Source organism: Entamoeba invadens (assembly GCF_000330505.1).
Source record: "Entamoeba invadens IP1 unplaced genomic scaffold scaff_1105074725199, whole genome shotgun sequence".
Lineage (NCBI taxonomy): Eukaryota > Evosea > Mastigamoebida > Endamoebidae > Entamoeba > Entamoeba invadens.
Genome location: NW_004440113.1, coordinates 41,592 through 58,638, shown reverse-complemented (window position 1 = coordinate 58,638; position 17,047 = coordinate 41,592). Strand labels below are relative to the sequence as shown.

General features: G+C 27.4%; 1 protein-coding gene across 1 annotated transcript; it reads left to right on the top strand.

Annotated features, from left to right (window-relative positions):
- Window positions 1-15,931: 15,931 nt before the first annotated feature.
- Window positions 15,932-17,047, top strand: EIN_093280 (hypothetical protein; the record flags this gene model as incomplete). The annotated part of the gene is made up of 1 exon (XM_004253904.1): window positions 15,932-17,047. A coding segment is annotated over one exon (1,116 nt), but the record flags the coding sequence as incomplete, so codon positions are not given.

Sequence of the window (17,047 nt, the reverse complement as noted above, 5' to 3'; positions counted from 1 at the left end):
ATTGAGATGTTTTGGTGTTTTCATATTAATTCTGACTTTCAATTTTGTTGTGAGAAATATTTCTATTTTTTATACAAATTAGCATAATATTCATTTCATTGGTACTTTTTTAATAGAACATTAGTATATAGTTTAATTTTAAAACCATGAAAATGTGTAAATTAATATAATATATATACAGGCAGTGAAGTGAAGGTATAAATTTTCAATTGAATACTAAATAAAAGGGTTTTGAGAATAATAGAACAATTTTACGTCATATTTTTACTGTTTTTTCGGGTTTTATTTTTTGGTCAATAAAACTAAAAAAAATATTTTAAAAAAATTTAGACCCATTTTTAGATTATTTCCAAATTTATTTTTTATTATAATCTATTAAACAATAATAAAAAAGCATTAATTTATTATTTAATTATTAACCAATGATATAGTTAAAATCTATTGTTGACTGATTTTAACTTGAAAAATCAAACAGAAATGGAACAAGAACACAATCAGTCAAAAATAAAGGTAATAAGTAATGATGGTTTCCCACATTTATTCATGAGCGTTGAATTAACAAAATCACAAGATTATGAATTAAAAGAATGTAACATCGATGAGTATTTGAATTATGAACAACAAAAACACATAACAGAAACTACTATTTCAACAATGAAAATAGTTGATAACGAATTATCAAAGGAGTTAATAAACTGTTTAAATGATGATGAATTAATCAAATTGAAAAATAATCAAAATGAAGTGTTGATAATGGTAAATAAAACACAAGTGATTACTCCTTATGAAATGATATCATGGTCAGCATTCCATTATTTACAAAATGAGCACTTTAAAATAATTCATACATTCGTTTGCAAATTTGTTTCGAGTAACGACTTTTTAATTAATTCTTGTTCGAGACAACAACAGGTGTGGTTTATAACAACAGAATGCAAAAAATGGAATAACACAAACAAAAAAATAATTGGGACTATTTTTGATTTAAAAAGCTTGAGTAGTCTTTTTAAAGTCTCACCGAGTAGATTGTCAAAGCTCAAAGATGTTGGAATTAACAAAATAAATGGAATACACAAAAGCGTCGGTGGACAAAGTTTACTTTCAAATCAACAAGAAAACCAACTTAAAGAAATGATAATCAACCGATTGGAGTTTGGTAAGGCATTAACTGCAACATTTATAAAAACATATATTGAAAAGTGTTTTGGTATAACTTATACAAAACAAGGAATATACAACAAAATGAATCATTTGGGATTGAAACTGTTCAAAGCTGTTGTTGTGGAAAAAAGTAGATTGGGAGTTACACCCGAAGCGATTGTTGATTATTTTCAACGTGTCGATTCAACAATTCGAGGAATACCAGCCAACTTTATTTTTAATATGGATGAGTGTGGACACCAGGAATTTATTGATACACGAAATATTAAGGTGTTTATTCCACTTAATGTCAAGTTGGATAAAGTTCGCTGCGCAGCCGACAAGTCAATCAAAAAAAATTACCCATATTGCTTGTATAAATGCAAGAGATTATCGGTTAAAACCAACTTTCATTATCCCAACGAGACATATTAATTCATGTTTAAATCAACATGGTTATGATGAGACTAATTGTCATTTTATGTTCGGAAGAAAAAGTACTTTGACTAATACACTTTTCAAAGAATGGGTCGATGACGTGTTTATTTTGGAAGTTAACAAACTCCGTGCTATTCACAATTACAAAGGAACGGTCATTCTGTTTTTGGACAACTGTAGTAGCCACAATGACAAAAGTGTTATCGACAATCTTGCCAAAAACAACATTCAAGTAATTCACTTTATTCCGAACACAACAAACTTTCTTCAAATGCTCGACGTTGGAATATTTGGCAACCAGAAAAGTCACCGAGCACGTACAGATATTTTGGAAATGAACATCGATGAAGTCTTAACCAAACAATCAACACAATCATCTCGACCAGTAATTTTGTCAGATGGAACTGATTATTTGAAAACTAAACAGAAAGAACTTAACTGCCTGAAATCTGATTATTCTAAAAATATATGTGATAAATCAGAGTTTTATTTAAATTATAAAAAACCTATTTCGAAATTGAAAACTGGAAATTGAATCAACAATTGGGTACGGGGTACAGGCAAGAATCACTTGTTGATGACTTGGTTAACCAAAGGAGGTTGAACAAATAACCAAAGATAATCATTGAAATTTTAGTCAATTATGAAAAAGCCACCACGGTTTCCAATGTTATCAGTGCATTCAAACAAGTAGGTGTTGATGTTATTAGATGTTGTGACGGTAATTACTACTGCCGTTGTAACCCCCTTCTTGCCTGGGAATTATATAGACGAGGAGATATTGTCAGAGCACTTGTCAACTTCCCAGTGCGTGAATCAGAATCATTTCAAAATAAAATTAGAGTTGATTCTGGAGATAAAAAATTGATGGAGGAAATCGAATCCAAGAATAAACTAAAATTGGAAAAAAAAGAAAAAAGAACTGAAAAGAAATTGAAACGAGTCAAGTCAATCGACAAGAAAGAAGGAAAGAAACTGAAAATTGCAAAAAACGAAGTCAAGGAAACAAAACCCATACGGTTGATTACAAATATTAAGTTTTTTTCAAGTAAAGAAAAAAAAGAGACAAAGAGAGACCAAATTTCAAAAAAGACGATTCAACAAGTTTGTTAAAACATTACTATTTAACTACTGATCAATAGAATACTCCCGTGTCTGATTGTAAATTGATAACACTTGACTGGTTGAATGACGAAAGAATTGATAATTTTATTGATAGTATTCAGTCCGATTTAAACAACAACAACGTCGAATGTTTAACATGCATTGGCATTGAACTGATTACTCGTAGGGACGTTAATTATTCTCCAAAATTTTGTATTGTTGGGATACCTATTTTTATACACGGAAATCATTGGGCGTTGTTCTTGTTGTTTAAGACAAGCAATGGCTGGAGTGCTTTGTATTATGATTCTTTGTTGATCAATGTACAAGAAGACAATACTTTGCCAAGTGACTTTCCAAAACAAAGATTGGAATTTATCCAAAGATCTTTTGGTGATATTAAGTTGTTGAAGTATCAAGCTCCAAAACAAAGGGGGTCTTGGGAATGTGGTTATAGAATAATGTGGGTGTTGAACAAACTGGCAAAAGGTAACTCACTTGAAAACTCTTTGATTTATGATGAAGTGGAATTTATGGAATTTGCTTTTTGGTTTGGGGAGTTTAGTTAATTGATGGTTTTTAACTAGTTTATTTGTGATTTGAATTTTCCATGATTATTATTTTTTAATAATTTAAATAACTAATGTTAATAATTCACAAATTGACAATTTGGTAGCAAAAATAAAAAAAATGTCCATATTTATTATAATAAAAAGGACAATTTCAGCTTGTTTATCTGGGGCTTCATTGAGAATGACTGTTTTAGCCAATTAAAACAAGATTTATAAAAAGAAAAAACCCTTTTATTTAGTATTCAATTGAAAATTTATACCTTCACTTCACTGCCTGTAGTATAATAAATTAAAATGATATATAAAATAAAATAAAATAATTTAATTATATTTAATTACAATTCAAAATAAAAAATATAGCTTATATCCCCCCAAAACAGGGCCTAACTATTTAAAAAAATATATTTAAGGGTTTCTTGAGGATAAGGTGTATCCTCGGGATCAAAGCTATCCTTATTAAAAAATATTTTTCTGAAGATACAAAAAACAAATCCATAAGGTTCAGTTCCCCATAAGGCCCACTTTCATAACTCAAGTTATAATTTACACTTAATATTTCGAGTCAAAGTTCGAATTTTAAATAATGGTAATAATTTGTCATAAATGCCAAAATATTAAAAACAATCAAAAAATCGCCACAATAATCAGTAAACAAAAACAATAATTATATCTCGCGAACTTGAGACGGGAAATAACAAAACGTGAATTCAACTTGTTCATATTATGATTATATACTTATTGAAATTATTTCCGAATCCGTCTTTATAAAATAATTAAAATCTACGTTTAAATTAATAATTGTTTTTTATCAAAATGAAAATTGAAAAAGTCGAAAACACTGATTTTCTAAAAATGTAATTTTAAAATAACAAATTTATTAATAATTTTGTAATTTATGCAATTATTCAAATTTATTATAATAACAAAGTTAATCATATTGTGTATATTTTAATTTGATTGTTTCATTTTGATATTAACTTGTGTTTTAAACAGATTTACAGTTCTGAGGATGGCAATCATTTTCTGAGGATGACAGAAATAGAAAGTTTACACTTTTACATCTATCTGAAATGTATATTGAGTAAGTTACTATTTTTGAATATGGGAACACGTCATTTCACTTCTTAGGTTTTTAAGTCCGTGTTGATAAAGTCTGTTTGTTACACGACTTACCATCCTCAGAGATATTTATAGCACTGCCATTATTGATTTAAAATTCTATAAATAAAATTATCAAAGAATTTTTATAAAGTGGGTTTTGATAATTGATTATATCAAAAATCGTCAAAACACAACAAAAACGCCAAATAATATATAAAATTGATTAATGAATTGAACAAATTTCTATTGAGAATTAATATTGTATAATGCAAAGTATTAATATAAACATATATTTCTTATGTATATATGTTTTGAAATATAAATAAAACCTTTTAAAACAAAAATGATTTTATTTTAAAAATTTGTTCATTTGTCAATCGTTGTTTTATCGATCTTCAAAACCTCTCGTTTTGAATTTGCGCAAATACATAAATTGTCATCGCATAGAGTATACGTTATTAATACGTTATTTGCTATCAATTTTTATTGTTTGAAATATCATGAATTGATTTATAATATATTATTTTTGTAAAAAAAATTCAAAATTGTTCGATTAATTTGTTTTGTGATTTTGATAAAAAAAATCGACTTTTTCGATAATTTAAATGTCTGTCAAATGTTTTCATTTAAACCAAGGTTAGTCAAGTGGTAAATCAGAAAATAGAAGTAGATTATTTTTTTGTAAAAATCAACTGAAAGAATCATCTTTCAAAAAATCCATAAATAGCATGTTTAAAGAAAATCATGTGTTTCAAAATATACCTTTTTGATCTTAGGCAAAAAAATCTAAATTGAAAGAAATTATGTTTAAGATATTTACCATCCTCCGAAAAATTAACTATCCTCATGAATCCCTTTAAAATAAAAATATATAAAAAAGGAACAAAAAAACAGTTCTCAATTTGCGAAAGAGTATCATATATTCTTGAAGCAATTTGTGTATACATCAATTTTATACGAGTTTCAAGAGATCTTTGATCAATACCACAAACATTAAACGAGTTATGTATTTTTTATAATTCAACAAATTAATTGATCATAAAATCTATTTACATACTTCTTGTCTTATTACACTTTTTCTATTTTCTTTATTCTTTGTAAAATTTGAATTTTCTTTTTCGTTCATCCACAACATCCATTCATTTCGAAGTTTTTCTTTAAACCTTTTAAACTCACAAACATCTGGTACATAAAAAGGACAATGCCAAAAATTGTTGTTTCTTAATTATATCCAAAAGGTATACGGATGAAAAATTTTGTATTAGCATTTGATATTTAATTATATCTCTGCTAAATAATATGTCATTTCTCGACCCGAGATGAATTGGATCATTATGAAATTTGTTTTCTAAAACATTGTTTTCGTATCTTTTTACTCGCTGAACAAAATTAGACAGATTTATTTCAATCACTTCCTAGTCAACTTGTTTTTCTTTATTCATTTATAATTTAAAAATATTGACATAATTCGTGTTCATGACTTCTTATTTATTATCAACAAATTGTTCATTTATATCATTTCCTTTGGTGCAACATTTTATAGTGCTATCATGTTTTGTTGTTGGCATTTAAAATATTGATAAATCTTCAACACGTTCAAATTTGTTGTTATTCACATTTATTTGACACTCTTTAACTTACTACAGCATTGTATTTGATGGAACAAATGCGGATTCTGGTATCACTCTATGTTGTAATATTTCTATTGCTTTTTCTTTGGATTTAAAAGTGATAGTCGCTATAAAATCTGGTCCTTTTTCAAAAACCAATTTAATTTCACTTTGAGAATGTGTCATTTCAACTCTGACGGTTTTGTAATTTGGCTTATCATCATTTTCAAAAAAACATTCCTTCTCTTGTTCTTGATATCCATTCTTCCGTTTTCATTTGAAGATCATATGTATTTTGTTCTGTGATTATTAGAAGTGAAGCGGAAACAAGCAACGAAAACAAATCAATTTCAATTTTCCTCGGAATAGATGATGATTGTTAGGCGTGCTTTTAATAGTTTCAATGAATATCAACTCGTCTACCATAACTTGGTTTAGGTATGATTTTGCAATCGAAAAACACTTCTCTATTGCCTTCAACTGGGGACTTTAAGGAGTAATATAAGTTACACAAATCCTATAATCTTTGCGCATAACTTTCGTGTCTCTTTTATGAATAAACGCATAATCCAAAACAATATGAATAAAAACGCCCCTGAACCACTCTTGTAATTGTTTGATAAATACATCTTTAATTGTTTTTTAAAAACAGTAATTTGGAACTTTTGTTTGATATTCTGAAGATCATATTTTACCGGTGACCATCATAATAAACACAGTGATATTCGGCTCTCTGAAATGCTATAAAGGTGTACTACAACAACGTCAATTTAAAAAGTATCTTTGTTTACGTCTTTGATTTAAAAATAACCCAACTTCATCAATGTATGTGAAAATAAATATAAAATTAACAATAAAATCAATGTACTCTGTGTAAATCATTCTTCGTATTTTTACTGTACTGTTTGTTTTTTTACTATATTATTTAAAACAATTTATATTTTATTCAAAAATATTAAATGTGTATAAAAGACTTCATTTATCAATATTTTCTCCATCCAACTTTACTCAATTTTATTATTTGACTTTTATAAAAGAAGAAACCATGGTTCATTTTAAGTTTAGTACTGTCCAACTTGTGATACTACACACGTAATTTTATCAACACTCTTTTCTTTGAATTGTTTATTGTCGAATCATTTAAACTTATTTTCATTTTCATTTCTTCAATTTCAAACAATTAAAGAAAAAAAAATCAAATGAGAACAAGATTGAGGCAATAATTCACAAACTACCGTATAATTGTCCAAAAGTCAGGGAACCAGTCCACATGCAACAAAGTATAAATAACATTTTTTGTTGTTGTTACCTTTTCCGATGAATTGATGATTGATAATGTTTGTATTGCTGAATAAGACAAATTTTCAAATGCATAATTCATAAAACACTTTTCAGTCACACATACGGGTTTTTGATTTCCAAAAATAGATACATTCAACATTTGAAGACAATGTGATGAATTACAGGGCATTAAAATTATCTTAAAGTTGTTTTCCGAAAATAATTTGACTGATTTAATACCTATATGTGAACCATAAATGTCGATAAATAATATAGACTCGCCTTTATACTTTAACAGTTTTATTTTATTGTCTAAATTGGGAATAAAAAATTTTAAACCACAACTTAAACAAGTAGTTGTTCATAGAAGACTTTTAGGAGTGTTTAAATACCGCTTTGTTCGGAGTTATTTTGTTCTTGATTAGTTTCTTTTCCATTGATATGGTTGGTATAATAAAAAATGGAGGAAATATAGTTCCATCCAAATAAATTGTCCCTAACATGGTCATTCGTCCAGATCCTCTTGTTATTGATATATCCATTTTATTAGACGAATAAGACGAGACAATAACTTTTTCGTACATTTTATCTGCCCATTCTTGAAATCCAGACTCGTCACAGTTAAATATAAAAGAGACTGGTACAACCCATGCTTCCTTTTCTAATATATCAAAGTATATTTTGATTAACTCTACATAAACATCGATGCGTTCTTTCTCCATTGGTACACCTTTTGCTGTCTTTATTCTGTCATTGTGCTCAACAAAGTTATACAATGTTTGAATGTTTACTGAAGTCCGTTCCATTTCTGTCGCCAAAAAAACATCATATCACTAAATGTTGGTGGATTCTTTTCGGATTCTGTTTGTTCGATATAATATACTATTTGTATTTTTTTCATTTTCACTGAAATTGCCATTCTACCCGATAACCAACTTGTTTGTTTTGCAAATATTAATTGTTGTCTCCAATTATCGGCACTTAAAAATTCAGTGTGAGACTTGCCAAAAAAATCTCCAGAATTAATATTGTATTTCAAGTTCTTATATTCAGACAATTTGTTCATTTGTATTATTCTGTTTGGTGATTTAATGTTTTGTTGAGTTTTAAAAATGATTATTTTTAAGATGATTATTATTACTAAGATGCATGATTATCTATGCATCTTAGTAATGCATCGATAATCATTATGAAGTCTTTTTCTATTTTTTTGTTCGTAGGTAATCCCAAAGCCCATCACAACTAAACTATTTTTCATCAAGTGGCATTTCTATTTGAGAGTTTCGATTATTGTTATTGTCTAACTCTTCCATGGTTTCAAAGGATTCTTACCCCTCTTCTTCCATTTGTTTTTATTGTTCAATTTGCCAACAATCGTTAGTTTCCAAGCCAAGAACTTCAATGACATCATTGTTATTTATAATTGAGATTTCTTCAATTGATGAATTGCTATTTTGAATTGATTTGAAATTGAAACAAATTACTATTTGTTTCCATAATAGGAGTATTTATTGTGATATTTCCAGGTTCTAGTATACCATCATGTCTCAGATAGTTGGACAATTGAATGATATGGCGCGCTGAACTGTGTATTATCGAACAAATTGAAGGTGGTTGATAGTGTGCTCGGTCAATTTTTAATGTTGTTTGTTGTATTGATAATAGAAGATATAACTTCCAAAATCCTGTTGATCGAGTCTATGTCATTTTGAAATGCCATTATATCTTTGTCAAAATCGGTGATCATGTAGTTTATAATGTTGTTATAGTTGTTAATAGCTTGGTTAAGACTGGCTTAAATATAACCATTAACAGTTTCCAAATCAAACACAAGTTTGATAAAAGATTTTGTTTTTAAATCTACATCAACCATCTTCATAATGTCATTGAAGTTGATCTGCCTCATGTTGAATTCCGTGCAAGTGGAAAAGGTTTAAGGTGGCAACAATGTTTATTTAAAGTTTTGGTTAATAAAAAAAAATAAAAATTGTATGTTTGCTTTAAAAATATTAATAAAATTGATGTGTTTTTATAATTTCAAAAACAGAAAGATAATAAAGAATTTTAATTTAAAAATTAGGGAAAATAATATTAACAAAAAATAACATTTGTATGGGGGTGTGAAAAATGGTTACTACCCAAAAATGGTTACTGTTAGTGTATAATTTCTTTTTTGTAAAAATGAAAAAAAATTATTTAACAAAATTGAAATGGTAATTGATTATGAAAATGTGGAATTTTGGGTTTAATGAATAAATTTTGTGATTTGAATAAATAAAAATGGATTGAGCATGTATAAAAAATTAATCCATATTTTAATTAACAAATAATAATAATTATATAATTTATTCATATTAAAAAATAATAAACCATAGTTAATTATTCAATCAAATTATTTAACTCCTTCCCGAATTAATAACGTTTGTGCCTCTGTTGTGTTCCTCTAATGAGTCTGTTGGTATTGACTTACACACCACATATAATAATTAGTCGTTTCTGACTCTTTTATAAATATTGCTGGCTTGTTCTTATTGTGGTTTCTATTTTTAATACATATTATATATTTATTTTATTTTTGAATTAATGGAAATACAAACTTAAGTATTTAAATAGTTGTTGTGATATTATGTCACTTTTCTTTTATGGCTTGTTGGTTTATTATTTTAACGTTACCTTTTAAGGTTTTAAATAAATAACACATGTTTTAGGTTTACAAGTTTTAATTTATTTAAAAAAATAGAAAACCCCACTTTTGATACTTTAATAGTTAAATGATAATATGATTATAGTTTTTTAGTATAGTTTATTTTTTTCCTTTTCTTCGATTTGATTCAAAAAACAATGTTTACAAGAATATATATTACTTTTTCAAGATGCCGATGTTTGTTATTGAAATTTGTGAATTATTTTTTATGTAAAGTAAAGGCCGGATTTGCCGAATGATAAAAAGAGGACCAAGAAAGATTGACTTCGAAACTGTTCTTTGAAGCCAAAATAACCAAAAAACAACTCAGAATTTATCAAATAAAATGAACTTTTTATTAAATATTTTTTCAATTTTTTGCAGAAATAAAAAACTCAAAAACACTAACCCGCGAGTGTACCTTTTTTTCAAACCCCCTTTCACTCCTTTATATTTTTTCTCGTTTTTTTTAAATCGTCCATTAAACAAATACTCAACAGTCAAATCGATTACCTCTCGAGCAACATAGTTAATACACGGGCCAGCACGTGTTTTTAATAAACCACTTTTCAATGTCTCTCAGCAAAGACAGACTGCACCTTTATTTCACATTCCCTCTTGTTAAATTCCTCATTCGCTCATAAATGCATTTCAAAGCCAAACTGAAAAACGCACTTTGGACTTACTCACCAACTGAAGGTGAGTGCATCCATTCCCAGCGGTTTTTCAAGTGCCTGTCAAGCAAGCGATAAATGACTCGTTATTTCGTTGTACTTGCTTTTTTGAAACTTTTTATAAAATAAACGAAGCAATTTATTAATATTGGTCAATAAAAACAATGTAAGACGGATAGTTTTGTGTAAATTATTAGAAGCGGTAAAAGGGCGCTGCACATGTCCGTAATAATTTCTCGTGTTTTGTTGCTTTTTTCCACCAAAACCTCAATTATTTGAGGTAAATTGAAACTTTGGTTATAATTATGTGTAATTTTATCAGGAAATGGTAGTAAAGCGGTTTTTCCCGCTGTGCAGAAAAACGATAAAAAAGACTGGGAGGATACTGTGGACGATTTGAAAGTGTGGCAATCAATTTTGGATGGTGAATAAATTCAAGTATATTATGTGTATTTGTATGTTATTCAGTACATTTGGTTAAAAAATATTTGTATGCCGAGAAAAAACACACTATTTTTTCACAATTTAAAAAGGCAATATTTGGTTATTGGATAAGTTTGCATCATAAAACAATAAGAATTTGGTTACGAAAAAGACAAAAAAAGATCTAAAGCGGATTTTCGCCACCGTATTATTTTATATTTTAAAAATCGGCAAAATGCCAAAAACGTTATTTTTCTATACAATAAAACAAGTTAATGGTAGTGAAGCGGGTTTTCCCGCCAGCCAAAATGCTTGCCCAAAAGTGCATTTCAATAAAAAAATGTTGAAAACATCATGGAGACAATGACTGTTATCAGCCCAATACGTTATTAAGAAGACATGGTGCCAAAGTGAAAGTTGATGTGTTGTTTATCTTAAAGGGGTTCTAATACCTTTATCTAGTAATTATAAAAAAATGATTAACTACAACTTTCTTACCATTTGATGCACTATCTTGTTCATTTTATTACAGTAAATATATGTAATATTTTGGGATTTAAGCACATACTTTTATAAAGATAAACAAAATAACTATAAACATTAATATTTTTATTATTTTATACTATAATTTGTTTTGAAGAATTGATTCGAATGGTGGGTCTGAAAAGTAATGAAAACTACTCAACACTTGTATAGTTCAAAAGAGACACACAACGATAACCACAGCTTCGATATGTTGTGTCAAATGAATCAATTCATGATCATTCTATGGGTGTTGTGCAATTTAAGTTGACAATAAGAAAAATATAAGTCATCGTTTTTAACTATTTTATAATAGTAAATAAACTATTTTTTAACCAGTTTTTCTAAAATACGATTTTAGTTACATAAATGGTTAAATTATAATAATTAATAGTTTTTAAATATAATAATATAATAATTTAAATTTATTTATCCAACATTAATTATTTAAATTGATTAAAAATAATATTAACAAACAACAAATATAACAATTAATAACAAAGTTATTATTCATTTGATAAGATCCAAGCAAATTATAATAACAATTCTTTAACTTTACTAACAATAAAAATTATAAAAAGTCTTTTATCGCAACAAAACAAAGTCACTATAAAATTTTTAGATGAAAAAACTCTTGTTAAATTTCGAAATAAAAATAATAATTAATCAATAAAATGTAACAATAATATAAAAAACAATATCAATAGCCTATTTAATAAACTCTTTTATAAACCTTTTTAAACAATGTCACAACCTTCTTCCAAGCCCCCTCAATTAAAGAAAGAATATAAAAAAGTTCCAAAAAACACGAAAGTTTGAAAATGATTGGTCCGAAAATTCCTGTTAGTCAAAGGGTTTAGCAAAACCTAATTAATTGCCCTATTATTTTCAAAGCTTTCCAAGACCTTGAGATAAAAATAAAAAAGAATCTTTTCCCACTTTTAGAGAGCAAGTGCGGTTTTCATTAAACGATCTTTCTAATGTGCCAATTAATGAGTTTAAAGGAACTAAAAATCAATTAGAGTAGCACTTGAGTATTTTTTCGGGACTTTTAAGGAATCCGGTGTAAATTCACAAATTCAAAAAATACGAAAAGAAGACAAAAATGGAAAAAATTCGGAAAAGGGAAGAAAACGACTTCTTTCAGACGAAGAAGTTCTAAAAATAGCAGAAGAAATGAAGGAAATTAAAAAAGCAAAACCAGAAGAAATTGGACTTTTCATGTTTGAAAATTTCGGCAAAACAATGGGAACAATGCAATTAAATAAAGTCCTTAAATTAATCCCAGGAATTGAAACAAAAAAGCCCAAGTTATGGAAACAAAACGAGCAGAGGTATCACAAACTGCCATCCTACAGTATTACTCGGAATTAAAAAGAAAATTGGATGGATGCAGATTTGAGCTTGTTTTTAACTTAGATGAAGTTGGATTCGATGAATAAGTTGATTCAAGAACCCGAGTTGTCTACGTGTCAGTCGAATCAGGAGAACAAGTTTTTAACGAAGTCGACAGAGATGGTTCTAAAACGAGTCTTTTGTGTTGTGGTTGTCTAAATGGGACAAAAATGACACCCCTTGTTGTTACCAAAAGACTCACCATCGAAGACAAGCTAATTGTGGAACTCAAGACTTGTGCTATTATTAGATACCAAAAATCAGGTGTTCTAAATACACAATTATACACAATGTGGCTCAAACAAGTATTTTTCCCGAATATTAAGGAAAAAAGAAACCGAATGGGTGTGAGAGTTGATACGAAGGCGTATCTAATTATTGACGGCTTTTCGGGCCATTTCAGTGATGAAATTGAAGCATTATTTCGGGAAAAATGTGTTGAAATTATAAAGGAAGTCCCCCACAGTTCCCATTTATGTCAGCCTATGGATCTGGGAATTTTCGGGAAACAAAAAACTTTCCTTGCGGACCAAAACAATTTGATGTTACACAAAATTTCATTAAGTGAAAAAGAAAATGAAAGTGTGACGAAACGGTCCAAAGAAACGGGAAAATTCTCAAAATGAACTCACTCGATTCAAAAATGCGTTAAAAATTTGCAAAGCTCTCAGAGGAAGACAAAATTAGGCAGCTTGTTTACTCATGGGAAGTAGTGTCTGATGGCGACACGATGACCAGCGCCTTCAAACAGGCTGGTATAATTTACGTGGTTCAACACCCATCAAAAGAAGAGTTGGAAAACATGAGATGTGTCAACCCCAACTTCAACACTGTAGACCTTCTTAAAGGTGTTGCAAAAGTTGACATGTCTTATGCCAGAGAGGGTTGCTCTTTTCTTGGTAAGGATCAAAAAAGAAAAGAACCCCAGACTGTTAGAGTCTCCATTGAGAATTTTACTGATAGAGAGCACATGCTCGGTGTTGAAAAACTTATGAAAATCAAAAAGGATGAAAAGAACAAAATTTCAAATGAAAAGAAACCTCGAAAAGAAAAATAATAACTTGGTTTTATTTTTTTTTAATTAAATTTTCTATTTTTTATTAACTCGTTTTATCGCAATAAAAATCTGTAAAATATAAATTTTTAAAGTTCTAATAATCAAAAAATGGAGAATGGTATAAAAGAGAACTTTTAAAGTGTAAATAACAAATTATAACGTTTACTGCGAAGTTAAACAATTTTTGTTTGTTTATTAGACAGCAACACAATGAAAAAAATGATATTAAAGTGATAAATTTAAAGTGACGACAAGGAAGAAGCCGATAACGAAGATAACAACATTCATTCTAGTTTTATTTATTTATTAAAATTATCATACTTAATGTTTATTTCTTTGTTTGAAAACAAATGTATATTTGGTTAAATGTCTTTATTATGTTGGTAGTATTCCGTTTAATTACAAATAAATTCTGTAATAACTCAACTATTAACCGTAATATAAATAGACTTTAACTGCCTTCTTCTAAACACTTCGAAAAAATGCTCTGGCAAAATGAAAATGATGTTTTTTTTCTTTTTGTTTAAATAAAAAAATAAAATAAAATAACATTTAGAAAACATTTTACCATTATTCGCCAAAAATTATCAAAAGCGGTTTTTTTCCACCCCTTTATAATTTTTTATTTTTTTGTATATTTTATTTTATTAATAATTTTTAATTTCAAATGTTTTTACATTTTGTTGAATTTTTATTGAAGAAAATAAAGGCGAAAAAAAGGCGAAATTAATCCGATTCATTAAAATATTAACAATTTAAATAAAAATTATTATTTTTTTGTCTAACAAATTATTCACAAAAAAATAAAAAAATTGTTTCGTTAAATAAAGGCTTGATTATCTACAATACAAATAATTTATTACAGATGCAACTAAAACAAACAATGATCAAGTACTTGTTTATAACACTTGTGTATGTCTTTCATTAGATTTAATTGACTTTTGATAAAAACATCAAAATACAAACTTTAAAAAATAATATAAGTTCGTTTTTTAAATTGAAAATACACAGTTAAGTTTATAAATCTTTATATTCAATTGATTCATTAAATATAATTCAACAATTGGAAGAAAAATAATCTTAGATGGTATATTAAAGATAAGATGGTACATATTCTGCTCTATTTTTATGAATATCAAATTAAAAAACCGAGTTCAACAATTATCAATCGTCAATGAAACTTTATAACCTAGACTTTGTTGTTTATGACAAAACAAATTCAAATAACAATAATGTAAATAACAAAAATCAATTTCAAAATAACGATTCAAGTTGATAAATAAAATATTTAATAATGAAAATATCTTTAAAGAAAAGTCAATAAGAACAAAAAGGCCTTGGTATTGAAAATTCCAAAAAATCGTTTTCAAAGTGATACTTTTGTGTAAATTAATTTTATAAACAGTACGTCCATTATATGATGCACTTTACATGTTTTTTATATCATTTTAAATCATATTCATATTATGTATTATATAATTTTTTATCAAACACAAACTGTGTATAATTTGGAATTGTTGTCTTTGATTTAAAATAAAATAATATATTTGTAATATCATTTCACTTGTTAAGATATATTTTTGATGGATATTTATAAAAAAATATACAAAGTTGCACTTCCAAAAATATAACCATATCTGTTATGATTATGTTTTTAATATAATTAGATTGTGTATTAAATAAATAATGTAAAACATGTAAAACAATGAAACTTATAAACAATAATTTAAAACTGATACTGTACATTATTTAATGTTGTATTTGTTCAAATTATTAATTTGATTGTAAAAATAAAAAATATGATATTTTTATATTTTTGATCAAAATGTTACGTTTGTATGAACATATTAACTGTTTGAAATAATTATTTAATATCATTGAAAAAATCTATATATAATTATAATTTTACGGCGGTCTCACAATTTCAGTTAATGTACTTTGTAAAAACGTTTATTACATTTTTATTGCTGTTCTTAAGTAGGAGTACCAATTATTGGTGCGAACATTCAAACACCTTAACACTTCAAACCAATTCTTCTGAGTGTTATCAAACAAATTGGTCTTATTCTTATAATAAAAACGATGTAACTTTCATTTTTAAAAATGGGTGTTGTTCTTCCCAGAAGATATCAATTGAACACAAAGTTGGTGATAACATGAATGTACATTTTAGATTTGAAAAAGACAATTATTTGAAAGCATTATTTATTAGAGAACAAAGTACTTTGGTCAGAATTTTTATTTGGGATAATGATCGTCCTGATATGTTATTTGTTTCATATGGATGTTTTAATGGAGAAGGATATTGTCGTACAAATATTAATGATAAGTTTCGACCATGCGCTGAAATATTTAGCAAGGGAATTTCAATATATTCGGATGTAGACCAAAAACATTGGATTTATTATCATCGCTCAAAAACAAATATTGCTTATTTGTTTATTGATGGTAAAGTAACACAAAGCGTTATGTTTCAAGACAGAGGTGGCGGAGTTGTGGGAAATATTTATGAAAAAACCAGATTTTTGTTTTTGGGGAAATCACATGATACGACAGTAAAAGTTACATACTTTGTAAATGCAACAGCGAGATCAGTTTGTGCAAGAAAGGGGTATGAAAGGTTTTTATTATTTAAGAACGATGAAATTGAGTCTTTAGATGTGTTTAATACAAAGTGTAATTGTGATGCAACAAATACAAATATAACAAAAGAAAGTGTAAACACTTATCCTGATTGTCAATACAATAGTTCACTTTTTGATTTGGATTTGACAAAAATCCAAACTGACACCCCATTAACAAGTTCAATAAACATCAAATTTGAAATATCAAAGTGGTTCTCTCTGTTATTTAAAATGAACAATGTGTATATTTTGGAAAGTATTAAAAATAAAACTGATATTTTGGAGATCGAAATTTTAGAAATGAAAGAAGGAGAAGATATCACTTTTCGGTTGAATTGTGTTGTAAATAATTTAAAAATCAGTTCACTTGGTAAATATTATTTCCAATCAGATTTACAAATAAACAACGTTGAAATTACTATG